Source organism: Mus caroli, chromosome 5 (genome assembly GCF_900094665.2).
Source record: "Mus caroli chromosome 5, CAROLI_EIJ_v1.1, whole genome shotgun sequence".
In the NCBI taxonomy this organism is placed as follows: Eukaryota; Metazoa; Chordata; class Mammalia; order Rodentia; family Muridae; genus Mus; species Mus caroli.
In genome coordinates, this window is record NC_034574.1 from 118,592,889 (window position 1) to 118,620,066 (window position 27,178).

Sequence of the window (27,178 nt, forward strand, 5' to 3'; positions counted from 1 at the left end):
ATCTGAGTGGCCACCAGAAAGGTACAGCCCAGGTTTGGTGGGAGTCTTCCACTTCAAGAAATTTGATCAAGAAAATTCCAGGAATGCCCAGTAAGTTTGGGTTGATTCCAAGTTTGACAACCAAGATTAACCATCATGTTTACTCTTCTGGTTCCAGGCTGGTGTGTGTGCATGTGTGTATCTGTGTGTGAGTGTGAGTGTGTGAGAGTGTGAGTGTGTGTGCATGTGTGTGTATGAGTGTGAGTGTGTGAGAGTGAGTGTGAGTGTGTGTGTGAGTGTGTGTGTGTGACAGAGAGAGAGAGACAGAGACAGAGACAGAGAGAGAGACACAGAGACAGAGAGAAACACAGAGAGAGATACAGAGAGGCAGAGACACAGAGACATGTACAAAGACAGAGAGACAGAGGGACATATATGTACAGAGACAGAGAGATAGAGAGACAGGGAGACAAAGAAAGAGAGAAACACAGAGACAGAGACAGCCACACAGAGAGACCATGTGCTGTGCTTGTACACACACACACACACACACACACACACACACACATACACAAGATGGGCAGGGAGGCTGTAGTTCACCCTATCATCAGTTCTCAGGGCCCAGTGTCAGTCTCCTCAGAGACTCCGCAGAACTGTGCACAGAGGTTGACCTCATTTTGAAAGGACACATATTTCTGGAGTTAATTACAGTCAGGAACAGAGCATCACCCTCCTCTGCTTTTGAGTTTAAAAGAAACTGCATTGATACAGGAGAGAAGGAAGCAAGGTGCAGGTGTGTGCGGCACCGGCTGGGTTACATAATTATCAGCCCGGGTGACTTGTTCTGTAACTGGTGGCTGCTGTGGTCTTGAAGGAGCCCACGGAGCAGTGGAACTCTAAGTAGAAAGTTTGACTGACTTTGCTGAAGCAGCTTCATGTTACCATGGTGACGGGACAGGCAGCCTGGTTGGGTGAGACCCAGCACAAAGACTCACCTCTGTGTTGTTCTTGTGCTGTGTTTTCGTGCTGTGTTTTGTTAGTTAGCCCTCCTTCCAAAAGTTACCATGTTCTGTAATGACACTAGCTACACACCATCTGCACAGCAGTGTGTCCTCACACCCGGGGAAGCACCAGCCATGGGGAAGTGGAGTTAGGGCAATATCCGGATGCACAGGGAGGAAAGGGTATGGAGGGCAGGTCTTTGGTCACTGGGGTCTGTCTGTCTTCCATCCCAGGTACTTTAGGGAGATGGTCTATGGTGCCCCACAGCCACCTGTGAATCTCATCTGTTGCTTTATTGTGTTGGGAACAACAAGAACCCACGGGCCAGGCTCTGAGCCCTTGGCAGTCTGCAGCGTCTGGCTGGAATTCAGTAACATTGTTCTGTTTTCATTGTACTTATTTTTAGGGTTTTCTTTCCCTTTACCAAAAGTGAGGCTGCTTTGGTTTTCATGGCAAGAGCGAATGTGTCGCTCTCTCCCTAGAGAAGGTAATGTAAAGTCGGCCAGTTTTAAAGAAAAATCGGAAGTAGTTACACAGATGGTACCTGGGAAACAGCAAAATGGTACAGAATGATCTAGGGATTTCCAGGACCAGAAAGGCCTAGTGATGATGGTGTGTGTCCCTCTAACTCTCTGGTCTCAACCTGTGAGTCCTAACTCCTTTGGGGAGGGGCAATTAAATGGCCCTTTCAACAGGGGTCACCTAAGATCATTGGAAGTATCAGATATTTATGATGTATAACAGCAGCAGAATTGCAGTTATGAAGCAGTAATGTAATAATTTTATATTGGGGGGGGGTCACTATAACAGGAGGAACTGTCCTAAAAGGTCTTGGGCTTAGGAAGGGTGAGAATCATTGCTCTAACTGATGAGTGGGATCAGCCTCAGGCAAAGCCAGATTTGAGGTTGTTTCTTCAAAGGTCATTGGCTGGTTGTGTCCAAGTTGGCCATCTGTATCCCCTTCCTTGTTCAGCCACCATCATGTGTAGGCAGCTGTCTGGAACATGGGCTATTTCAACTTCCCTGGTTTAACTTTGTCCCCTTTAAAATGGGGGTTACTCCCACTTCCCCAGATTGCCTAAGGCAGTGAACGAAGTTTGAGGTTGAGGGAGGTGCTCACAGGAAGACATCTTGTTCACCACTCCTCTTCTGAGGGTGGAAGGAAGTCTGCCATCAAACAGGGGGTATTGAGTGGTCCCTGAGGAGATCACGGGAGTCCCATTGACACAATCTGCAAGATGGTAGTACCCCTTCACAGATGCACCCAGGCACAGTTTGCAGCGAGTGAACATTCCCACAGGTGCACCCATACCCAGGCATCTAGGAAAATGGAAGTAGGTACATTTATGGTACATTCCTATGACCCAGCATTTGAGAGGTTGGGACAGGAGGGTCATTATGAGTTTGAGGCAAGCCTGGACTACATAGGAAACCCTTATTTCTTACACAAAGGATAATCTGAAGCAAAATCCATGGGAATAGCTGGCTTCTTTAGCGCAGGCACTGGGGAAGGAACCCGATTACCCATTTTAGCTTTGTTTCTGTTGCTGTAATAAGAGCTCCTAAGGGAGAAGGGATTTTTCTGGTTTCTAAACCAAAGTCCATCATTGTGGGGAAGTCAAGACTGCATGAGTCGGAAGCAGCTGCTCCCATCATGTCCACAGTCAAGAGCAGAGGGCCTCCGATGAACGCATGTCTGTGTTAATCCCAAGTGCTACCGTGCACAGCTCTCCTGTGCACCTCTGAGGCTCTCGGCCTCCGCTCATGGGTGAGCATGGGGATTCGGTGAACCACTGTCCTAAAGGGTGTATCAGTTTCACACGGATGGGGACCTGCCTGCCCTAGGAGTGTATGGAAGGTTCTCAGGGCAGGGATAAACACTGCAGGAGGGTATTCACTTTGCTTGACAGGGAGCAACCGAGGTGGGGGAGGGGGAGCTTCAAGGAGGAAGCCCGACCAAGGCTGGAGAGTTTGCATTCCAGGCTCAACTGGAAGAGAGAGAAAGGAGCATTGTGGAGGCTGAGTGAGGTGGCCTCAAGAACCAAGACTGAGGTCAGCTGGCTTAGCTCATTGTCCCTGCATTGTGCTCTGTACCTCAGTTTCCTCCGACAGGAGACAGGATGACAAAGGACCTACTGTGAACTGAGATTGGGAGGGCTACACAGGTTAGCATTGCCATTGGCCATCCAGCTAGACTGTCCCCGGTGGATCCAGACTGACCATGGGAGGGACTTGAAGGAGACATGATGTGTCTGAGGCAGAGGTTATCCCAGAGGGGAGGCAGGAGAGTGAGAGGCAGCCGCTCTGTTACACAGTGTCTGTCCTCCAGGAAGCAGAGGGCGCTTAGGCTGGAAGCTGGGTGCCTCATACTTTTGGGTGCCACCTCCAGCGACTCATTTCCCCCCCCCCACGAGGTTCCCACCTCTTAAAGATTCCATGCTGTCTCACAGGAGCATCACCAGATGGGGGCCAAGTGTCAGATGTTGGCAGTTCTGGGCACTTCTGGCTTAAGTCACCATTAGCAAAGTCTGGTTTCATAGAAAGATGGTGGAGAGGTGGGGGTGGGGGAAGTCTGGATGAAGGAAGCAGGTTCCCCGGGTGTCCTGGTTTTCGTCCGTTGCTGTGATAAACCATCCTGACGAAAAGCAACTTGGGGGAGAAGGGGTTTGCTTTAGCTCATAATACCAGGTTATCGTCCATCATAGCAGGAATGTCAAGGCAAGAACTTGAAGCAGCTGGCCCCGTCACATCCACTGTCATTATCAACACTGGAGATTTAAAGGTGGTACACATACCCCTTTAATTCCAGCCCCTGTTATCAGCTCACCACAGAATCCACTCGCCAAGTGCCCTGTGTGTTCCTGCCTGGTCCTGCCCTGTGAGTTCACTGCCTTGGATCTCAGCAGATGGGATGAGAGAGGCCTTCTAAAAGTTCTCTGGGCTTCAATCCTGGTGGGAGAAGCATGGGAACGCCACCTCATCCCAGTACTGACCCTTAGGGACCCTGGGAGCCTCCATGATTATATTCAGTAGCAACTCATGTGGGTGGATGGGGAAGGGTCTGCTTGCTTCCTGCTCTTTGCATCTCTATCCTCACAGCAATCCTCAGGATGTTCTCTGTCTTGGAACAGGGCGGGAGGCTTTGGAGGGGGATGGGGGTGGTTTGGGAGGGATTGCTTACTACTGTTGAAAAACGTTAATCTGGCCAAATGAGGATGGAAATAGATTTAAATATTAGAAAATAAAGAGGTGTGTGTGTGTGGGAGGGAGATGGCAAGATGGCCCAGCCTGTAAAAGTGCTTGCTTCATGGGCCAGATAACCTGAAGTCTCCAGAAGCCATCATGGAAGAACAGAGTCCTGAGCATTGACCTCTGAACTCTATGTAAGCACTGAGGTGTGTATACGCCCAATTCCTGCTTTGGGTAATTCCATGGCTGATGGTCCTTTCTGAAGGGGGTCAAGAGGCATGGGGTGGTTTTGTTTATATTTAAGGGTGGGTTGAGTCTTAGTTCAACCAGGAACGTTTTAAGGATGCTAGTCCTTGGGATTGTCTTCTTCCATTTCTTTTAGATTTGTCTATTTTAATTTAACTGTGCCAGCATACATGTATACACATCATGTGCATGAAGTGTCTGCAGAAGCTAGAAGAGGGCGTTGGATCTCCCTGGGAAGGTAGTTACAGATGGTTGTGAGCCCTCATGTGGGTTCTGGGAACCAAACCTCTGTCCCTGCAAGAGCAACGAGTGTCCTTTACCACTGAGCCGTCTCTCCAGCCCCCATCCTTGGCACCCTTAGGAGGTGATTGCAAGTATTCATTCATCTGTGCATCTAGAACTTGAAGGAAAGTTCTATGGAGCAGCACTAGTGTGATGAGAGAAAGGTGCTGAGGGTGGAGCTGCCTGAGCGTCCTGTGCACATGTGTGTCTTGGTGGCTGTGAGCACCCTGCTTGCAGACAGATGTCCTCAAACAAGGCATATCCCACGCATCAGAGTGAACGGACGGACCCCTGTGTGTGTCCGAGAGATCGAAGAAAACATCTTACTGCAGCTCCTGAGCCCCTGTAAAGATCCGGATGGAAGATCCTCTCTGGTAGATCTGTGAAGACGTATGTTACCAGAAACATTCTACAAATAGCAGGCTCAACAGAAAATGAGTTTAATTCCATAAAAGGTCAGGCGACTTTTGAGTTATGAATTGAGGGTTTTTTTTTCTGTCTTGGGTTTGTTTATTAATATTTATTACCAAAGTGATGGATGTGACAAAGGCGAGCTCTCTGACTGTTTCCAGAGATCTCCTTGATTTAATATTTGCTCTCTTTTCTCACAAGGATGGAGAGAATATTAAACAGCCTTTCTCCATCCCCTCCTTTTGCCCTTGAGTTGCAGGGCTGACATTTTGTGCATCTTCTGTGAACATGGGGTGGATTTTGGCTGGTCCTCTCTATGGCAGAAATGTCAGAGACTGGATGGTTTCTGTCAGCTAATATTCAGTGGCAGTGGCGTAAGAGATGGACATGGACCGCTCAGGGGGCAGCTTCAGTTCTTGCTGATTTCGATGCTCAAATACATGTCCAGAAAACCATCTTTATCCAGGTGTTGCCTCTGCGTTAACACGGTTTTCACGTTTAGGAATATGTTAGACATTGTCTTAGGGTTCCTCTTGCTGTGATGAAACACCATGACCAAAGCAACTTGTGGGGGTAGGATGGGGGTGAGGTAAGGGAGGGTTTATCCGGGTTACGCTTCTACATCAGACTTCATGATCAAAGGAATTCAGGGCAGGGACACAAATAGGGCAGGAGCCAGGAGGCAGGAGCTGGTGCAGAGGCCATGGAGGGGTGCTGCTCACTGGCTTGCTCCCCATGGCTTGCTCAGCCTGCTTTCTTATAGAACCCAGGACCACCAGCCCAGGGGCAGCACCATCCACAATTGGCTGGAGCTCTTGCCATCAGTTACTAATTTAAAAAAGTTCTATACAGCTGGATCTTATGGAGGTATTTTCTTAACTGAGGTTTTCTTCTCTCAGACGACGTTAGCTTGTGTCAAGTTAACATGAAACTATCCAGCACAGACACATTGAGTACTTATGGCTTTATAGAAAGAAAGCTAAGGCTCAAAGATGCCTGACAAAGGGCTAGGGAGATGGCTTAGTGGGTTAAGAGTGCTTGCTGTATATGCATAGGGACCTGAGTTTAAATCCACGGCACCCGTGTAAGAAGTCCAGCATGGCTGTTTGTGCCTGTGAGGGGTGGAGACAGGTGGATGCTGGGAGATTGTTGGCCAACCAGTCTAGTTGCCTCAAGATATACTTCAAGTTCACTGAGAGATTTTGTAGGTTTGTGTTTATTTCGTATGCATAAGTGTTTTGCCTGCATATATGTTTGTTTGTCACTTGCAGACCTGGTGCCTGAGGAGGCAGAAGGCAGCTTTGGATCTCCAGGAAAGTTACAGACCATTGTGAGCCACGGTGTGGGTGCTGTGAAGTGAACCTGGCTCTTCTGGAAAAAAAACAACAACAAAAAAAACAACAACAAAAAAACAAAACAACCCAGCCAGTGCTCTAACCACTGAGCTACCTCTCTAGCCCACTAGAGAGATAACATCCTAAAGGAATAAGGCAGAGAATAATAGTAGAAGACACCTGATGCCTGGTCTCTGTGTGGGTGTGTGTCTCCAGATGTGTGCATCCCAGCTAACTTTCTAGGGTGGAAGCAAAGAGACAAGGGAAGGCAGCGGGTACCCAGCTTTGCCCAAAGCTCACACAAGTGTGACCAAGAAATGAAAGCTTAGGGGAAAGATTATGCCAGAGAAGGTATTGGTGCTATTTCTAGAGTGATGCTCTTCTAAGCAAAGGAAGTGAGGTGATTTTATTGGGGGAGACTGTGCATTATGTTTTCACGAAGGAACACCCTCTGGTTAGCACATCCCTAAGCATACTCAGTGTAAGGTCAGAATTCAAGAAGGAAGGAGGACAGGTATGCTTTCCAGCGTGCTTGGCCCAGCGTCACAGAGCACAGTTGGCAGGTTAGAGTGGAGTATCCTTTGGGCATACTCAGTATGATGGTTGGTATGGCCAAGTTGACATTCTTTATTGCCACCTAGGAAACAAGGCTCTGGGCATGCCTAAGAGGGAGTTTTCAGATTGGGTTGATTGAGGTGGAAAACCTGCCTTGAACATGGGCAGCGCCATCTCATGACTGGAGTCCTGGGCTGAATAAAAAGGAGACAGTGAGCTGAGCACCAGCGTCCATCTTTCTCTGCTTCTTGACTGTGGATACAATGTAGCTAGCTGCCTCACTCTTGCAGTGCCTCCTCCCCATGATGGGCTGTGCCTTAAAACTGTGATTCAAGCCCCACCATTTGTAAATTGTTCTTACTAGATATTTTGTAGGTAATGAGGAATGTCACACAGGAACACACAGCTTGTATCATAAAGCAGACAGGAGTCTCACCAGCTCTACCATTTTCTATATACATTCAAGTGTGGTGACACACATCTTTAGTCCCTGCACTCGGGAGGCAGAGGCAGGTGGAGCTCCATGAGTTCCAGGCCAGCCTGGTCTACATAGCGAGTTCCAGCACAGTCAGGGCTGATACATAGTGAGACCCTGTATCAAATAAATAAATTAAGCTAAGTAAGTAAGTTTTAGCTGAGACAGAAGGTCAGACAGGTTGATAATTTCCCCTGGTGGCACCTGACTTACTTGGCCTCCCCATGTGCCATTAAGGGGATGCTCACACCTGCACACAGAAGACCCTGCCCATCCCCGATCTTGGAGCTGAGCTCCATGCTTCTCAGAGATCTTCTTGTTTCTTTAGAGCTTCCCATTCTCTCTCTGACTCAAAGGCCAAAAATAAATGCATTTTCAGCATTCACTCCCGAGAGTGCAGGAGGGAGACTTTGTCTGCTCTGCGGGTGCCAAGGCAGGTCTTGTGGGGCAGGTGCTCAAAGGTCTCCTCACATGAATTTTTTTCTCTCCCAACTTTCAAATTTAAATAGTTGTTCAAAAACGTGCTCTCGGCATGGCTTGCCTCCTCTAGACTCCAGATACCTGGTGAAAGAATTCAGGGAGGGGGTCTTTATGTGCATGTCCGTGCAGTTACCTGCAGAGGCCAGAAGAGGGCGACAGATTTCCCCTTGGAACTGGGGTTACAGGTGGTTGTGAGCCTCCTGGCCTGTGGGCTGGGAATCCAACGGGGGTCCTCAGGAAGAGCGGCAAGTGTTTTACAAACTGAGCCCTCTCCCCAGCCCCTAAACCTTGCACTTTGATGGCTCCATTCCCTGGAAGACTTCTGTGTGCTAACCCATTACCGAGTCACTTGGCTAACTTTCCTTACATGTTCTGGACACTTTGCGGTGGTAACTTATATTGCTTAGCCCTGGAAACCTCCAGCTTACCACATCAGCGGGGCCACTAATCTCTTCCACGTAGCTTTGGATATTGTAGTTTTAAAATACCAAGTGCTAAGAATACCCCCAAGTCTGAAGATACATATATATTTTTTTCTAAAACAAGGTTAGTGAATATTTAAGACCTGAATTTCTGTGAGCTTAAATCGCTTTAACAAATATAGCCTGAAGTAAAGGGGGATTTAGTTAGGAGGCTGAGCTTTAAGAATTTCATAACTTGTGCTTAAGAGACGGGCGGCATATCAACAATTTGTCTTTACAAGTGTTTTTAATACCCAGCATGCATTTCTTCCTCTATGACTTGAATTTCTTTTCGGCATCCTTTTCTTTTTAAACCCTTCTGATAAGGGATTAACCTCATCCATTACGAAAAAAAACCCATCGAATTCAGCCTGTAAAAGCTGGCTTTAAGATTTTTGTTCTCAGAAGGAGAATCTTTTTTTTTTTTTTTTTTTTTTTTTTTTTTTTTTTTGTGGTTAGGATAAAGATGTGCAGTCTGGAGCTGTTGCAATCACGCTGTGGCCATAAGAAGAGCGCTCACTGTGGGACAAAGTCTCATGGATGAGAGCTGGACAGGGTCAGGCGTCTGAAGGAGTCGGGGTATCCTTTGAAAGCTTGGTGAATGGGCCAGAATTGTGTGTGTGTGTGTGTGTGTGAGTGGTGTGTGTGTATGTGTCACTGGCTTTGCCTTGGGAGGTGGGAATAATTTTCTGCCCAGAATTAGGACCAGGAAATATCTAGAAGGAACAGCTAGATTCTGCCTGGAGACTCAGAGATGCGCCCAGGATGCCTGGCAGTGAGGGCCCAGAAGCCTAGGTGGGTCTCCTGAAAGTAGTTAGTACTTCCATGTTTGAATTCAACCATTAGTGATAGACTTTCATCCACTATCCTGTGAGCATCCTTAATCTCTCCAAGACCACAGTGGATGAGGGTCTCTCATCCAGGAAAAACTGAGACTTACAAGCTCAGTGATGTAGCTCAGGCCTTACAGGGAGGGGTCTTTGGGGGCTAACCAGCAACTGGGTTCGCACTTCCCTCTGACCATCTGATTCCCACTTCTAGTCTGAGTATCAGTGGTATGATGAAGGGGTTCTGAGACATCATATTGTGTGGGGAAGATCCCTGTGTGAGTTGTTAGAGGACTCACAGGACCAGAGGGTGCAGCTTCGGTGAGAAGGACTTTGAATGTAGACACAAGCTCTGGAACATTCTCTTCCCTCGGTCCTTTGGCTAGAGGCAGGGATGGAACAGGACACCTCTGTTTGTGGCATGCATAAATTTAACTGCTAGGACATCATGGTGTCAAGAAAGAAAGCTTTGTGGAAGAGGAGCTTAAGACCCAAATCCAGCAGGAAGAATGACTGATCTGATGCAGGAGAGGGGGTGGCAGATGAGTGACATTGGGGCCTCTGGGGGTGTGCTGTCCAGGCTAGGGCTGTGGTGGTCACAGGGAGAGAGAAGGAGGCAGAGTCCCATCTTTGTATTTGATGGATACACAGGGGTTGGCATATCTGAGCACACTCCAGACTCCCTAAAGCAGGGGACAGAGCCAGGCTTCAAGACAGGTCTGGTGCCTAGCCATCACCCATTAACACATATACCACTCCCTCTCACATTTCAGTCACTCCTGGGATGGGTCACTTACCCGTGTCCTCCCTCCTTATATAATTTTTCATTATGGTTATTCATATATTTAGTGGCTATGTGTTGGGTGTGTGTACTGGGGTGCACACATGGAGACCAGAGGACATATTGCATCTGTTCTCTCCCTCCACCATGTGGGTCCCAGAAGTTGAACTCAGGTCTCCAGGTTTGATATCAGGTAAGCACCTTTATCAACTGAACCAGTTTGCTCTCACCCTTGCCTCTCTTTTTAATATTAAGATAAAATTCTCATAAAATTCTTTTCAAACCCAGTGACAGAAAAACGGAGGTGCGTAGCAACATGCTGTGTAAAAGGCACGTGTAAAAGGGACAAAATTCGTTTATTTGCTTATTTATTCTTAAGACAGGGTCTCCCTGTGTAGCCCAGGTTGGCCTTGAACTTATAGCAATTCTCCTGCCTCAGTTTCTCCAGGTTAGGGTTTACCCATGGAAGCCATCGCCCATGGTCTGGAACATATCAGCATTAAGTTGTTCCTCTTACATTTATTTCTTTATTTTGGATGTGTGGAGGTGGGCACCTGTGCCGTGAGGGTGTGCAGAGGTCGGGGGTTTTGGAGCTGAACTCAGAGCATCAGGCTTGGCAGACAAGTGCCTTCAATCACTGAGCCCACTGAGCCATCTCGCTGTCCCTGAGATCAGTCTTAGAGGAAAGCTATTCACAACCTCTCTTCGCTCTAGCCTCTAGCTTCCCGGGAAAGGGAATCTCCATGTGATACTGATAGAGATGCTGTCTGAGGAGATACCATGACCAAGGCAACCCTTATAAAAGGACAACATTTAATTTGGGACTGGTGTACAGTTTAAGTGGTTCAATCCGGTATTATCATGACCTGAAGCATGGCCGTGCTTAGGCAGACATGGGGTGGGGGGAGGAGCCAAGAATTCTGTTTGTTTATTTTATTTTATTTTTTCGAGACAGGTTTCTCTGTATAGCCCTGGCTGTCTTGGAACTCACTCTGTAGACCAGGCTGGCCTCAAACTCAGAAACCCACCTGCCTCTGCTTCCCAAGTGCTGGGATTAAAGGCGTGCGCCACCACTGCTCAGATGAATTTTATGTCTTGATCCAAAGGTAGCTGGGAGGATGATCTCATTCCACACTGAGTGAAGCCCCAACACAGGAGCCCTCAAAGCCCACCCCCACAGTGATGCACTTCCTCCAACAAGGCCACACTTCCTCAGAGTGCCCCTCCTCCTGGGCCAAGCATTCAAACACACAAGTCTATAGGAATAGGGAAGGTCTATTAAGATCACCATAGTGTCTTTCATGGCTCTGGCCAGGTGAAGCCTATTTTCTCATGAGTCTACTTTCTTCTTATGTCATAGAATCAAGGCGGCTGCAGGTGTGAAGATAACGGCTGTGCGGGTGAGCCACGAGGACCAGTGGGCAGTGCAGGAGGAGATTGAGCAGGACGATACCCAGACCACGGCTGTCCTGTCCTGCATGGGCCACCACCCGGACACCCAGAGCAGGTGAGTCCCGTGATGTGTGGTTTACTAGAGCAAGGGACAGAGAGACATGCTCAGGATGGCGGGTGGACCTTCCTTCAGCCGCACCAGCCTGGGGCAGCCACAACAGGGATGCACAGCAGCTCAGAGCATCCTTTATGATTCCATGCACCGTACATAGTGAGGCTGCCTGGCTTTCGTTTATCACAGTTTAGAGTCTGACAACCATATTGTTATTGCTGTTGTTTTGACGAAGAACTGAAGGCTGAAATGGTAAGAATGGATCAATTAGAGAGTCAGAGGGAAAGTACTTTTTAAAAAGCAAGCAGGGTGCTCACAGCTATCCGCTAACTGTCCCTCATTGCTTATTTTTCTTCAAAAATTTAAAATTGTTATTATTTTTATTATTAGTTATTATGATTAGTATGTGCATCTGTTGGTCCGTCTGTGTGTCGTGGTGCATGTGGAGGTCAGAGGACAGCTTCCAGGGGTTGGTGCATCATCTCCTATGGGCCCCGGGGCTCAACTCAAGTCCTCTGGAGTAAGAGGCAAGCACCTTAACCTGCTGAGCCATCTCTGGCCGCTGGCTGCTTAAATGAACCTTTTCTGTTGTGTTGAACCCATTTCTCAGGGTGGGAGTAGAAGTGGGGTCCAGGGTGGGGTGGCCGTGGATCCAGAATCTCAAGTCCAGTTTCCTTGCAATCTTTAGAAGCTGGCCTGGGAATAGGGGGAGTGGAGAGGGCAGGGAGAGGGGGCAAGGGTGGGGCGACGGAGGGGCTTGACCACCTTAGCATCAGAGAGTAGAAAGATCCCTGACTCAACAAGCCCCACCCTTTGCCACCTCTATTCTCTCCCCTTACCGAGCTATCTGTCTGTCTGTCTGTCTGTCTCCCCCCTTGAGCCAAGGAGCAGTCCTGGCTGAGTGACTGCTGACCCTGCCATCAGCTCAGATGCTGCCCAGTGCCCTGGTCACTGAGACACACATCCCTGTAAATCCATCTAGACTCTTTTCTCTCCTCTCCAGCTTTGGGTCTTTTGGTGCCCAGGAGATACATGGGCCTTGGGGATGAGTCAGCGTGGGTCATGAGTGGGGTCCTGTGAGACTGGAGGCTGAGCTCTGTCAATGGACTTGCCCGGTGTGTTGTCACTTCTCATGTGACCCCAGACAACCCCAGAGCTGCACTGTGCTGCCTGTGACTGTCTTCCGGGAGGAAGAATGACTCAGGCTGAGTGGTCTGATGCTGGTTATGACACCTCCCACTCAAAACGCCTCAATCACACCCTAGGGCAGACAGTGTCAGGGATGGAGTGTGGGCTGTGACATCACATGACCAGGGCTTCCCTGGATATCTGAATGTGCCTGCCAGGTGCCCTGGGTCATGAGTTGTTAATATTGGCTCAAGGGCTTCCAGATGCAAAGGTTTGTAATTGCTCCAAAGTGGTTGCTGTAAAGGGATTCATGGCCTCCCATAGCAAAGACAGAGGTGTCTGTTTTCACAGTTGGTTCACAGCAGTATTCTTGGACATCTTCCATGCTGGTGTCTTCATGGCTACTAATGGTTGCAGCTCATCCATGCATCGCAGACTCATCCAGCAATATCTAATTATTGGAAAGAAGTGAAGTGTCACCTCCTGACACCACCCCAACTGCCCCCCCCCCCCAAGCAGAGCTTTGGTTTAGATCTAGGTAACAGAGAGTGGAACCCCTGCCTAGGCGCAGGCTGGCTTGGGAGCTGAATTTCCTGTGTTGCTTTCCAGCTGTGTAGAAGGCAGGCTTTGCTGCCAAGGCATGAGGGGAGCAAGAGGACAGTTAGTGGGCACAGGTGGCCATGTTCTTCAAAGATGGGCTCTGCCCAGGCCTGTAGCTCAATTCTGTTAGCCCAGGGGTCTGCTGAGTTTAATACCCACAGTGGGAGGACGTATCTCCCTGTGTGGTTATCCAGGTAGTGCCCCCAAGTCCCATGCTGACAGTGGTTTACATCAGAAGTAGGGGTTGTCCCCCCCATGACCTGTCTCTCCACCCCCTCCAGGGTCCTCCATTCCTTCTTGGGAGCAGAGTAGTGGCCAGGAGCTCTTAGTGTCCCTCTGACCACATAGTCACTTTAGGGCAGTGGTTCTCAGCCTCCCTAGTAATGTGACCCTTTCATAAAGTTCCCCATGTTGTGGTGACCCCCAATCATAAAATTATTTTTATTGCTACTTCATAACTGTTATTTCGCTACTGTTATGAGTCAGAATGCAAATACCTCGGCTTTCCAATGGTCTCAGGCGACTTCTGTGAAAGGGTGGTTCAATCCCCGAGGGGGTCACGACCCACAGGTTGAGAACTGCTACTCTAGGGAGAAGTTGATTTTCCTGGTTAAGTCTAGCATGAGCCCCGGGATGGATGTCCTGGGCCCTTCCTGGAACAGCTCGGATCATATGTCCATCCAGACCAACTCGGAGCTGGGGTTTGGATCAGTGTTCCCAAGGGCTTGGGCAGATTGGGGAAAGGGAGGGAGATTGGGGGAAGGGAGGGTTACTAGTGGTCATACAGTGGGTCTTCTGAGGCCATGAACACCGATGGTGACATGACTTGGAGGGAATTGCCTCTGTAAGTGCAATGTCACTCAACCTGACATTGGGCTGGAAGAGACCAAGAACGCTGGGCTTAGGAAGATGGTCTCCATGGTGGATGCAGAGGAAATGAATTTGTTGAGATGCTCCACTGGCTGAGTGACAACATATTGTTTGTGTGTGTGTGGTATATGTGCATGTGTGTGCACTCAGAGGTGTCCTGTTTTCATGATTCCCTTGAGACAGGGTCTCTCACTGAACCTGGCTGGTGGCCAGCAAGCCACAATGATTTAGTGTCTCCACAGTGCTTGGGTTACATGCCCAGCTTTTTATGTAACGGGTGGGAGTTCAAAGTCAGGTCCTTATTATCCTTTTGCAGCAAGCCCTCTTGCTTATTGAGCCTTATCTGCAGCCCATGGTCTTGTTTTCATGGAAAAACGTGTTCTGCTTCTCAGAAATACTTGTCACTTTTTGTTTTTGTGATTTTTTTTTCCTTTAGAAGAAATTAAAAAAAAATGCTACATGGGAAAGAGGAAGCCATTTTGCAAATGAGATGGGCTTCCCTCCCAGTGACTTCTCTGTGTATGTGTCTCCTTCCTGTTCTGTGTTTAACACCCCCTACCCCCTCCCCCAGCAGGGAGCCCTCCTCCAGCATGACAGTCTCATACCTATGAATATCCTTCTAAAACCATTACATAATTGAATATCCCTCTGAAACGATTCCATAATCTAAATAAATAATTGCTTCTTTTTCTATGTTGGTCTCATTGTGGAATCAAATGAGGTGTGAAATACAGGCTCACGTAACCGAGTCTGCTGGCAAGCAAAGCGAATGTATCACTGGCAGGACACCCTGCAGAATGCTGTAATCTCCGAATTGTGACCACCTCAAGTGGAATTGAGGGTTTAATAGGGAATAATGTACAAACTGCCTGAAGTCCCGTGATAAGAATTAAAAACGTGTTCCGTGGGAAAGGCCCAGCGTGCTCCACGGCGGGGGTGGTAAAGGTCTTCATTTGAAATATTCTAATGAAGGCTCGTGGGGAGGAGACCCAAGCTGCAGAGACACGGACGGACTGCAAGATAAACACGGGAGCTGCCAGCAGAGCAGAGATTAAGAAAGCAAGCAAATTTGGAAGTGTTTGGAACAGATAACGGGGAGCCCAAGGAAATGAAAGGGAGACGAGGGTCTGAGGGCATGGGATCGGGGGTAGGGTGGGGGGGTGGGGCTCCTTGGGTGACTGACCTGTTAGTTGGAGCTCAAACTGCAGGAAATAACTGCCACTTGGGGTGTGTGTGTTTTCGTGTGTGTATGTGTACATGCATGTAGAGGTCACAGTCAATGGTAAGTGGCCTTCTCAATGGATGTTCACCTTGATATATATATGTATATATGTATATGTGTATATATGTATATATATTAGAATGATTTATTTTTATTTTATGCATATGAATATTTTATATGCATATCTGTGTACAGTGAGCATGCCTAGTGCCCTTGGAGGCCAGAAGAGGGCATCAGAGCCCCCCGGATTGGAGTTACAGATGGTTGTGAGCCACCATATGGATGCTGGGAATTGAACTTGGGTCCTCTGGAAGAGCAGCCAGTGCTATTTGTTTGTTTGTTCTTTTCTCATATATTACATCCTGACTGGTTTCCCCTTCCTCTTTTCTTTGCCTCACCTCTCCCCCAGATCCACTCTCCCTTCATTTCCCTTCAGCAACCCTCTGGGTTCCGCCTCTCTGCTGCGGGTGTCCAGATGCTGCTGACTCAGAGAGGACAGGGCAAAGTCTGGGACAGGTAGGGTCCACAGACTGCCCCTCCCTCCAGAGCATCCAACATTGCTGTTTGCCAGGTCAGAGGGTAAAGCAGAGTTCAGGAGGAAAGCTGTGGTTCCATGTCTTTTGGTTTCTCCCTCTCAGGGTGTCCAGGAGCCACTGCATATCAGGCTGAAAGGATGAAGGATGTGGGGGGAAGACCTTCTCTGAGAATCTCAGTGTTATGGCTCTTTTAGACAAAGGTTTCTGATGATCTTTAATGAAGAAGTTCTCTGAGACGATCTTAGCTTGTTCATATTTCCTTTCTTGGGGTGGGCATATACTTTCAAGAACCAAGAGTTCTATAGTTTTGGGGAAGTGGGTGAGACTATGCAGGGTGGGCAAAGGTCATTGGCTGAAGGCTAAGGCTACAGAAATGCCTCATTTGCATGGGAAAGAATTCTGGGTGCTGTGCTATGTGACTACCTGTGACCACCTGGTCAGGGATCTCCAGGTTACTTGCTCTGAGGCAGGGACAGAAACAAGGAGGGAGATAGCTCCAATCCTGCCGGTCTCAGGATGAGATTCTGATCTCAGTTTTTGAGATTTCTAGGGTTTCGACATGTTCTACCTCTTCAGTTCCATGCCAATTCCTCTGGTGGCACGGTCCATGTGCCCTACAGGGTCTGTTACACAGGGGCCTCTGATGTCATACTGCTGGTCAAAAATTCCTCCTGGATTCTATGGGTCGTGATGTGCAAAGGGCAAAATTGAAACAGAACTGGGTGATGGGGGACATGGGAGAGAGAAGAGGTACCCAGGGACATGATCAGAGAAAGGCCTGTCTGGGGACATTAGTCCAAGGTGGGAAGAATGGGGCTTAGCCATACAGGGGTCTGAGGAAGAGCTTACCAGGCAGAAAAGAACAGGCATGAAAGGCTGGGATGGTAGTCTATGCAGGCTGGACACATTCCTACACTTGATCTTAGCCAAAAGGCCGAGAAGCAATGGCTGGACACATTCCTGAAACCACATGCAATCCCCAAGTTCCTCTCTGCCTCCTTTGTCCTGCGTATCTTACCAGCAGGTCCCAAAACCCTTATTACCTGATGAGCGCAGGTTTGGGGTCTGGTGACAAGCTGTCACAGGGACAAAGAGTCTCTATTCTTTGAAGCTTACTTACCCATGGCTCATAGGGACAGACTCTTGTTGAAAGCATTGTGGTTCTTTTGTGTCCAGAGGCAATAAGTACCAACAGGAGAACAGGGCAGGGGACAGCCTAGGATCTGGAAGGTTCCTTTGGATAGGTGGGTGGAGAAGGGCTTCTCTGAGGAACAGAGCTCAGAGGAGGGGTGGGATGGGTGTGGGAGAGATGAAGGAAAGGCTCATCACAAGGCCCTCAGGCAGCCAACTGGGGCATGTTCCGGGGTCACCAAAGAGGTCAGGGACACTGTTGTGCAGGTAAGGGTGGGGATATCTGGCTAGCAAGGTAGCCAAGGGTAGCATTCTCCCAGGGCTTTATGTCTTTTGAAAAGACTTCAGATTTCATTGAGACTAGGCTGGGTACCACTGTGGAATTTTGTAGCCCAGGGTATAAAACCTGCCTTACATTATGAGAACCACTGCCTGCTATGAGGACTGACCAAGGTCAGAGCCCAGGGGACTGAGCAGGGGATCTATTGTCATCCCTGAGACATAACCAAAAAGGAGTGCACCTTCCTGCTCATTATTATGGTAATGAGAGGGTCCTTCATGCGGTTGATAATACAGAAAAAAAAAAAGAACCCACCAAGCCATATGTAAATGAAGTAAGTGGCTGTTTTAGTCAGTGTTTATTGCTGAGAAGAGACATAGGCAACTCTTTTATAAAAGAGAGCATTTCATTGGGGGCTTACTTATAGTTTTAGAGGGTTAGTATGAGATTATCATGGTGGAAAGCCAGCAGGCATGGTGTTGGAGCAGTAGCCAAGTACTTTATATCCTGGTATCCTGGTTTGTAATAGCAGAGAGAGAGAGAGAGAGAGAGAGAGAGAGAGAGAGAGAGGACTAGGCCTGGTAATGGGTTTTTGAAATGTCAAAACCCACTCCTAGAGACACCTTCTGTAACAGGGCCACACCTCCTAATCCTTCTCAAACAGTTCCACTAACTGGGTACCAAGCATTCAAACATATGAACCTATGGTGGCCATTCTCGAACTACCATAGATGGCCGCGAAATTAAGAGGGACAAATGGGCCAACCCTGGGTGCTTCAGCAGAGAGACATCCGTCTCCTGGGCAGGAATTCTGAGGAGCGCGGCCATGCAGAAGGCTGAGAATGAGAATCTGGAATGGAAAGGAAGGATTGTACTGAGTATTCTATGTGAGTGCTGTCACTGTAATGAGCCTGGTGGTCACACAGTCCATCAACATCCTCTTCCATCTGACTCCATCACAGACTGGTGTAGTGAGAATTTTGGATATTTGGTTTCTTTAAAAAAAAGCACAGAAATGTTATAAGACTATGTTTTTGTTTTAATCCCAGGTATAGAATATGGGGCTGCTTCAGACTGTCCACAGCAGCTGACTATGATTTGTCTCATGCTCTAGCATGGGAGTGACTTTGCCAGCTGCAGCTAGTTTCTGTGATTGTGTGATGTTTGGAATTCTGGAGACTTTTCAGAGGACATATAAATGCTAGGGCCTGAGAGGTAGGGTGGGTTGTTGGTTGGTTGCTGTTGGTTGTGGCTTGTTAAGTAGTTATGCTCAAAGAAGGAACAAGAAGGGGAAGGAGAAGGAGAGGAGGAGGAGGAGAAATAGTAGAAGAAAAAGAAGTGAAAGAAGAAGAAGGAGAAGGAGAAGGAGAAGGAGAAGAGGAGGAGGAAGAGGAGAAGGAGATATTCTAACAGTGAAAATCAAACCTATCCCAAAGAACTCAATGCCCCTAATCAGCAGGAAGTAGTCTAACAATAGCACCACCTCCTTTTCCCTCTATCATTTTTTCTCTCCTATTTACTGTTTGTTAGAGAGTTGAAAGGGTGGAAGGAAGAAGAGCCCACAAAATAGGCAAAGACAAGCTACAGATGGTGGGTTTCCAGGATGGTGGCTTTGGGGTGCCAGTAACACCAGTGGCTGAGTGCCTTAGTAGTACATCTTGTCCTGTGTATGACTAGCAGTAGAGGTGGTCATAGTGATGAGGTAATAACTGGTTAGTATGGATAATGGCTGGAGGCACATGCTGTGGTCCAAGGGCTTGTAGGGGGAAGGACAGGTAGCCAGCACCATGGGATTCTTGGGACTTGGGTCTCATTCCAGACAACTCCAGGAACTTGCTGTGATGCCTGACAGCTGTGTGTGGAGAACTGGGGTGCAGCCATGGGTTCTGGTACCTCTCTAGCTCTGCAGCATGGGTCAGTTTGCTCTGCCCGGCAGTGCCTGGTGTGTGGTTGGGCTGGGCACAGGCTGTTTGGGGAATTACTTTTGTTAATCCTGTGAGCCAGAGGTGCGATCTTCATGCTCAGCCAGGCTGGCTCCAGTCCCAGCTAGTGATGGGGACACACGTGCAGGCCATGTTTTAATCGGAAGATAGTCACTGTGATCACGTGGATCGAGGAGAATGGAGCCTGGAGAAAGCTTTACTAGAGGTGTGTGTGTGTGTGTGTGTGTGTGTGTGTGTGTGTGTATAAGCACATGAGCACAGACTCCCAAAGAGGCTAGACGAGTGTGTCAGATCCCCTGGAACTGGAGTTACAGTTGATTGTAAAGCACATGATATGGGCGTTGGGAACTAAACTCGGATCCTCTGAAAGAGCAGCAAGTGTTCTTAACTGCCAAGCCATTTCTTCATCTCCTCAAATACTTTAAAAATAAATGTTTTACAGAGGGAGATAAAGCACAACCCCCAGACATGGTGGGCACGAGGTACCTTTTTTTTTGAATGTCACAAAGTTGGATGTATAAGATAGCCAGTACCCAAATTGAGACAAGATCACTGGTTCTTCTCTAGGAGCCACACATTGTTGCCTGTCTTGCAAGTGGTCTCTCCTAAGATGTCTGGGAATCACTTTGCTTGGATGTAGACATAAATGGACCCACACAGTATGACTGTCCTGCACTTGACTGCCCCCATGGACTGTACCCTTGACTCACTGTCCTCACGACTCTTCAGCTTTGTGAGATACATCTACACCACTGTGTGTTTCTCCTCCATGTCTGGTTACTTTCTGTATCTCTCGGGGTACCAGGTTGCTTTTGACCCTAAAGTCAGGCTTGTCTCTAGAGCACAGCTATGTTTGACTATAATTTTGCTGGATGTGGGTGTTTTAGCGTTTTCCTGCTGTGAAGAGACACCATGACCAAGGCAACTCTTATAAGGACAACATTTAATTGGGGCTGGCTTACGTGTTCAGAAGTTCAGGCGATGATTATCAAGGAAGGAACATGGCACCATCCAGTCATGTGTAGTGCAGGAGGAACTGAGAGTTTTACATCTTCATCTAAAGGCCATTAGGAGAAGACTGACTTCCAGACAGCTAGGATGAGGGTCCTAGAGCCCACACCTACAGTGACACTCCTATTCCAACAAGGCCACACATCCAAATAGTGCCACTCTCTGGACCAAGCATATTCAAACTCCCACAGTGGGTTTTGAGAGCCACCAAGCTGCATCTGGTAGTTGACAGAATTTGAACAAAAGCATCTAAGAAAGAGAGACTTAACAAATACCTTAATGTAGTGCCCAGGGTTTTATCTACCCTTTACTTGGGAGACGCTGCTCTGAGGATTCTGGGATGGGAGGGTATGTGATCCTACTTCTTTGCGTGGCCATGGTAAGGATGTCCACAGTGCTGTGTGTGTGAATTTCTGCCATATAACCTCAATACAGGAAGGATGCTTCAAAGAATAAGGGTGGTCATTGGTGGTTCCCCCCTCGTGGCTGTTATGAATGCAGTTGTCACAAACAACTCTTATACATTTCTGTTTGAACACCTATTTTCTACTCTATAGGTGGAGCTGTGTGTCCAGCTTAACACATTAGACTGTCTCTATGGCACCTGCCTCATTTACATTCCCATCAGCCATGGAAGAGGGATCCTCGTCCTCCTCATCTCTGGGTAGATAAGGAAATAATGGTCCCTATGTGAGAAGGAATGAAATATGAACCAAAGCAATAGCAAGGAGGTATCTGGAAAACGATGGAAAAAGAGCTAGGGTGTGGCTCTGTGGCAGTAGAGACTCCCACCTAGAGTGCCCAAGTGTGGGGGACTGGGGGTGTGGCTTAGGGGTAGAACATCTGCCTAATCTGCCTAGCATGTGCAAGGCCCTGGCTCTCATCCCTAGGGCACACACACACACACACACACACACACACACACACACACACACACAGAGAGAGAGAGAGAGAGAGAGAGAGAGAGAGAGAGAGAGAGAGAGAGGAAATGCTATAGAATGAGGGACCAGATGAGGCAAAGGTCTTCATTTTCTGTTTAAAGAGATCGTGGGAGTGTCTAGAATAAGCAGGTCCCCCACAGGGACAGGAAGCAGTGTCATGGTTGTGGAATGGGTGGGGGGTGATGAGGAATGACTGAAAATGAGAACAGAGTTTCCTTTTGGGGAGTTGAGAAAGTTCTAGAAATAGAGAGAAAAAACATACATGAAGTTGCACATCCCTGAAGGTACTTGTGCCACAGTGGCTAAGATGGAGAACATATTACCAAGATGAGAAATGGCAACAGGACTCAAGAGGTGGCTCAGTGGTTAAGGGCACTGACTGCTCTTACAGAGGACCTGGGTTCCATCCGCAACAGGCACATGGCAGCTCACAACCAGTATACTAGGAGCTCCAGTGCCCTCTTTTGGCATCCGTGGGCACTGCACTTTTTAGAAGGCCATGCTTACCATCTTTGTTTTAGTGTGCATTCTGGTTAGGTTTATGGATCTGCTGCTGGTGTTTGGTGGGAGAAAAACTCCCGTCCTTTAATTCCTCTGCTGTCGGGAAGCAGAATTAAAATTCCCCTTCCTTTTTGAAAAGCTATTCAGGTAGGAAATGATGGATGTGAAACTCTGCAGTTAAACATCGGTAGATGCAGAGATAGATCAGACACCATGATAGATCGGCTGTCGCTGGCGTATTGCTACCAGAGGGAAGAAAGTGGTGTTTAATCACTTTCGAAAAATAAAACAGGGATGATGGATTTGACAGCTTTTGCTGTGGAGTGACTCATTAGGGCCACATCGTTGTTTGTTGTTGTCCCTCATTGAAGAAGCCAGGGTTCCTTGTCTCACTCTTGATTGAGGAGGACCCGCAGAAAAGACATGATTGTTACCTTTAAAAATTCTAACGTGACCCATGGTGGCATAGGGCTCACCCTGTATGTAACCCAGATTGGCCTTGAGTCCATGACAATCCTCCAGCCTCAGCCTTCTAAATGCCGGGATTACAGGTGTGACCATCCAAGCCTGCTGGAGGGTTAGCTGTCAAGTGCCGCCCCACTGTTGGACCTGCTCGAAGGGATGCAGTGTGGTTGTGTGGTGATGATGGATTTGATGGCCAAGGCCTGTGTCTAGAGTCACCAGTCCATAGACGACCACCTTAGTTGGCTTGTTGCTGAGTGTCCCCCCTCCCCTTTAGGTTCAGACTTGAGCTGGGGAGATGGTTTAGTGGGTAGAGTGCTTGTCCCAGGAGCATGAAGACCTGAGTTTGGATCCCAGCACCCACATAACTTTGGACATAGTATCCCATTTTACAATCTCAGCACTTCTAGGGAGACAGACCACCCTGCCTGTCTGGCATAGCTACCCTGCTGTTCATGGCAACCAATAAAAGAGACCCTGTCTCAAACAAGGTGGAGGCTGAGGGAGGACTAACATCTGAACTTGTTCTTTGATCTCTGTTCACACGAGGGTACCCACACATCTATGCCCAACTGAATTCATGCATGGAGTTTGAAAAGCAGACTTGACTAGAAGCCTAATTTCAGGGGTTTTAGAAGAAACCTGAAATTGGCAATGCTGGGTCAGGCAAGGCTGGTGTAGCTGACATTGGATAACGGACTCAGATGAAGCCCAGGCTCTGGTTTGCCACTTGTCTTCTCTGCTCCCTACCCTCCAGAAACCAACCAACCAACCAACCAACCAACCAACCAACCAACCAACCAAATAACCAACCAGCCAACTAACCAACCACCCACCCACCCACCAACCAACTAACCAACCAACCAACCAACCAACCAACCAGGACTGGTCATTCGCTACTCTTTCTTCCAGTAACAATGTACCCAGGACAGGGTATTTTTGTATCAGTTTCTTCAACGTCAAGGCAAGGGGAAATTTTGCAAGATCCAATAAATGACTTTTTTTTCCCCTATGAAAAGCATTTGCAACATCATCTGGCATAGAATAAATGTCCTGTGAGCATCTCTGAAATTAACATCATTAGTATCCACGTCGGTATCCAAAGGGGGTGGGAAGGTGGGCAGGGAGAGTGATGGTTTCCAGAGAGATGGGAAAGCGCTTCTCTTTGCAACAATGAAGCCTGTCCCTTTGATTGATAAGCAAATAAAAGGTTTCCATTTAGAAAGAAACAATGGGAAACTGCAGTAGAAGCTAACCACAGCCCCTTTGTTAGCAACTAAAATGAGGTAGGAGAAAGGCTGGTCCCTCGGGGCATCAGGCTGGGGCCACCAAAGCTTTCAGAGTAACATTCAAGGAACTGGCTCTGATTAGGTCACTTGGGGCTTAAATGGGAATTCTGTCTCTTTCACCCGATGGTGGAAATCAAATGAGGCAGATGGAGTGTGGTGGAGGCAAGCCTTTAACCCCAGCACTCCAGAGGCAGAGGAAGGAGGATCTCTGTGAGTTCAAGGCCAGCCTGACTTTCATAGCAGTTCCAGGGAATTTCAACTCTTGGTAGATCCATAACCCCCTAAGAACTTCAATCCAAATGTAGGAGTTTTAAATGACACTTTTCTCCCAAAGCATATATATTTTTTTCTAACCCGAAACTGTGCCATAGGATTTTCAATAGGATTCCAGATCTTGTCTGTTTCTCCACGACAGTAAATAAGGCACACACTTTGTTGGGGAGCCAGGCTGGGACTTACTGACAAGGAGAAAAAAGGATGAGAAGGTGTTGGGAGAAGAAAGTGTTACAAGCCTGCCCCACCCCCAGTTTCTGGAAGATGGCCTTGGAAATGGAGAGCCAGTGGAGAGATTGGGTTTTGAGCCATCCAGGGCACACGGTACTATGGGTTGAAATGTTACCCAGGAACTGGGGAAGTTTTGTGACATTTCTGGAATTTCCTAGAGATTTCTGTCATTTAAACTTATGGTCTTTGTAGTCAGAACTGGGCTTACTGTACACCCTGTTATTTATCTAACCATGTGACCCTCTAGACCTGTGACTTGGCTTTTGTGCCTCAGTTTCTCATCTGTGTCCCAAGGAGGGGGCAGAATGAGGTAGAAAGTTCAAGCTAAGCACGTGGAGGTGTTTTCTCTGAGCTGCATCTTCTGGTCTGTCCTGTGAACAGAGGTGAGCTTTATAGGTAGAAATGCCAGTTTTGTATGACTTTCTTACCCTTATATACATAAGTGCCTTGAACTCTCTATGTAGCTGAGGATAACTTTGAACTTCTGATCCGACTGCTTCAACTTCCTAAGGGCTGGGATTATAGGTGTGTGCCACCATACCCAACTTATGGGGTGCTTGAGTGTTAGTGAGGCCAAATGCTGAGTGGGCCAAATGAAGCAGACCTGGGTGTCTGAGTGGACCCTTAGTCTTCAGTCAACAACTCTCGGTTGTGAGAAAGTTGGTCAAGTAGTGGATGCGGTTCTCAGTTTCTCCGTTCTCCTCACTGTCCATAATGATCCTCTGGCTGGCTGATCAGCACCCCAAGGCTCAGGGGAACCTTCACTACTGAGTGTGTTATGCTGAGAGCAGCACATCTCTTCCTGTCTTGAGCTTATCAAGTCTTTCCTATTACTTTTGTCCTCAAGAGCAGGATGGGGGCTCAGCTGGCTGGTCCTTGAATTCCACACAACAGGAGATACAAGTGTGTGGTCCACAGGAGTCTCTCCTAGTTCATGAAAAGACACAATTCATTGTTAAAGTCCTGGGAAGCAGGCTGGGGTGGCAATGTCCAGGTCTGTGAGTGAACTATTTCTTGGGCTTTCTTTGGCCATGGATGCTGTTTGGCACAGGGGAGAGGGGGATTATGAGATATTAATTACTGGGAACCTTAGCAGCGCTGCAGCAGGCTAGAGAGATGAGGAATCAGGGAACACAGAAAGAGAAGGGAGCCCCTCACCCTGGAGTCTGGTGGAAGCCTGTCGTTAGCTGGATGCCGAAAAGTTTTAGTACAGCTAATAAAATTTGCTGTGAGAAGGGACAATATTTGCCAAGAGGTGACAATATTCTTATCACACAATGCTATTTGCAATGGAAGTGTTAACGTGGCAAGGACCTTAAGGCTTAAGGCCCGTGCATATGACCCACAAGAGAACAGTCTTCCTTTTCTGGATGTGAGCCTGTAACCTTTTGAGAATCCCACAGAGTTGATGAGCTCTGCTTAGACACAAGCAGTGTGGCCTGATTCCCTCATGCAGGACAATCTCATTAGCTTCTGATCTTGTCCAGGGCATGCCTGGAATCAGCCTAGGATCTAGAAACGCAATAAAATAAGCATCCTTTAGAAATCCTTTGAACGATGGAATTCCAGCTTTAGAAACCAGCGGATATACAGGGCTCTTGTTGGTAAGACAATCTCAGGAGTAGAGCTATAGGTCAGTCAGTAGAGTCCTTGCTCAACTCACACCAAGCGCCCAGTTTTAGCCCCAGCACCCAGGCAGTGTACACCTGTGATCCCAGCACTCCGGAGGCGGAGGTGAGAAGATCAGAATTTCAACGTTTATCCTTGGCTACATACCGACTTTGAGGCCAGCCTGGATGGGCTAAGACCTTGCCTCAAAACCAAACCAAACCAACACATTCCCTATTGAGAGGGCTGCCCCTGTGACTGGTGTGGGAGCTGTTTTGTTGTTGTTGTTTGTTTGTTTTTGTTTTTGCAGTGTCTCCCCACCCTCACCCCCCATATTTAATTCTACATCAAAACCTTGCCTTCATAAGTTCCAATTCTTCCTTCTGATTGGTCCTGAGATTCTTTTCTACAAGAGAATGAGAATTTGAGTGTGGGTCTAGGGTACCTCATAGACCCAGTGGTGGCCGTATCACAGTCTCCTGTTGCTGCTACTGGGTCACTGATTCTCTTCGGGACTTGCTTCTGACTGCCCTCTCTATGATGACCCGATGTCTTAGGGTTTCTAGTGCTGTGATGAAACAGCGTGACCAAAGCAACTGGGATGGGGAAGAGTTCATTTGGTTTATGTACCCTGAGCCATGGATCACTGAAGGAAACCAAGGCAGGAGTTTAAAGCAAGTGGGAACCTGGAGGCAGGAGCTGATATAGAGGCCATGGAAGGATGCTGCTTACTGACTTACTCCCCATGGTTTGCTCAACTTGCTTTCTTATGGAATCCTGGGACCACTAGTCAAGTGCGGCACCATCCACAGTGGGCTGGGCCCTCCCTCACCAATCACTAATTAAGAAAAATTTCCAGAGGCTTGCCTTCAGCCAGATCGGATGGAAACACCTTCTCAACTGAGGCTCCAGTGACTCTACCCTGTGCCAAGATGATGTAAAACTAGCCAGCCTACCTTTCCATCCCTGCAAGGACTCTTGGATGTGGAGGAAGCAACTTCAAATCACATTAGGGAGCATGGGGTACTCAGGTGATGGGGTTGGCTTTTGGCCCATGTTCTTTTGGCACGGTTTTCTAATACAAAGTGGGTTTACCTTCGGCTTGAATGGAAGCGTTATAATTAAACGTTTATAACCAAAGCGGACTTACAGCTGGTGGTGCTTACATTAAAAAACAAAAAACAAAACAAAACAAAAAACAAAAAACGAACAAACAGAAAAAAACTGTCAGCAGCTGCCACTAGAGCTAAATAACCCATTGAAAGCACAAGAAAAAAAATTTTTTTTGTTTTAAAACTCTTAAAAATCTGTTAACAATGGTAGACTTTATTTTATTTGTTTTCTCCTGTGGCTTAGTGACAATAAACAGGGAAGCAGCACGTACCATGAAGTGGAGCCAGGTTGGGAAAGTCGGGCAGGACGAAGCTGGATTTCCCAGCCTCTGTGGTAATTTGTTCGGCTTGCCTTGACTGTGGCTGGGGAGTTCTGTGCTTACGTGGCGTGTCTGTGGGTTAAAGAAGTGCTCTTTATTATTTTCCAAGTTTTCCCCTCGCTGTGGAAGATGGAGTTAGACACCCCCCCCCATGTTGAATGCACCTGTGAAACATGGCTCAGGAAAACCTCCTC

At 47.8% G+C, this 27,178-nt stretch overlaps 1 protein-coding gene across 1 annotated transcript in view; it reads left to right on the forward strand.

Moving 5' to 3' along the window:
• The window catches only part of Tmem132b (transmembrane protein 132B), a 250,718-nt gene that overhangs the window by 93,321 nt on the left and 130,219 nt on the right, over positions 1–27,178 (forward strand). The window contains exon 3 of the mRNA XM_029476908.1: positions 11,383–11,529. Coding sequence (XP_029332768.1) covers positions 11,383–11,529 — 147 coding nt within the window. The remainder of the gene's footprint in view (positions 1–11,382; positions 11,530–27,178) is intronic.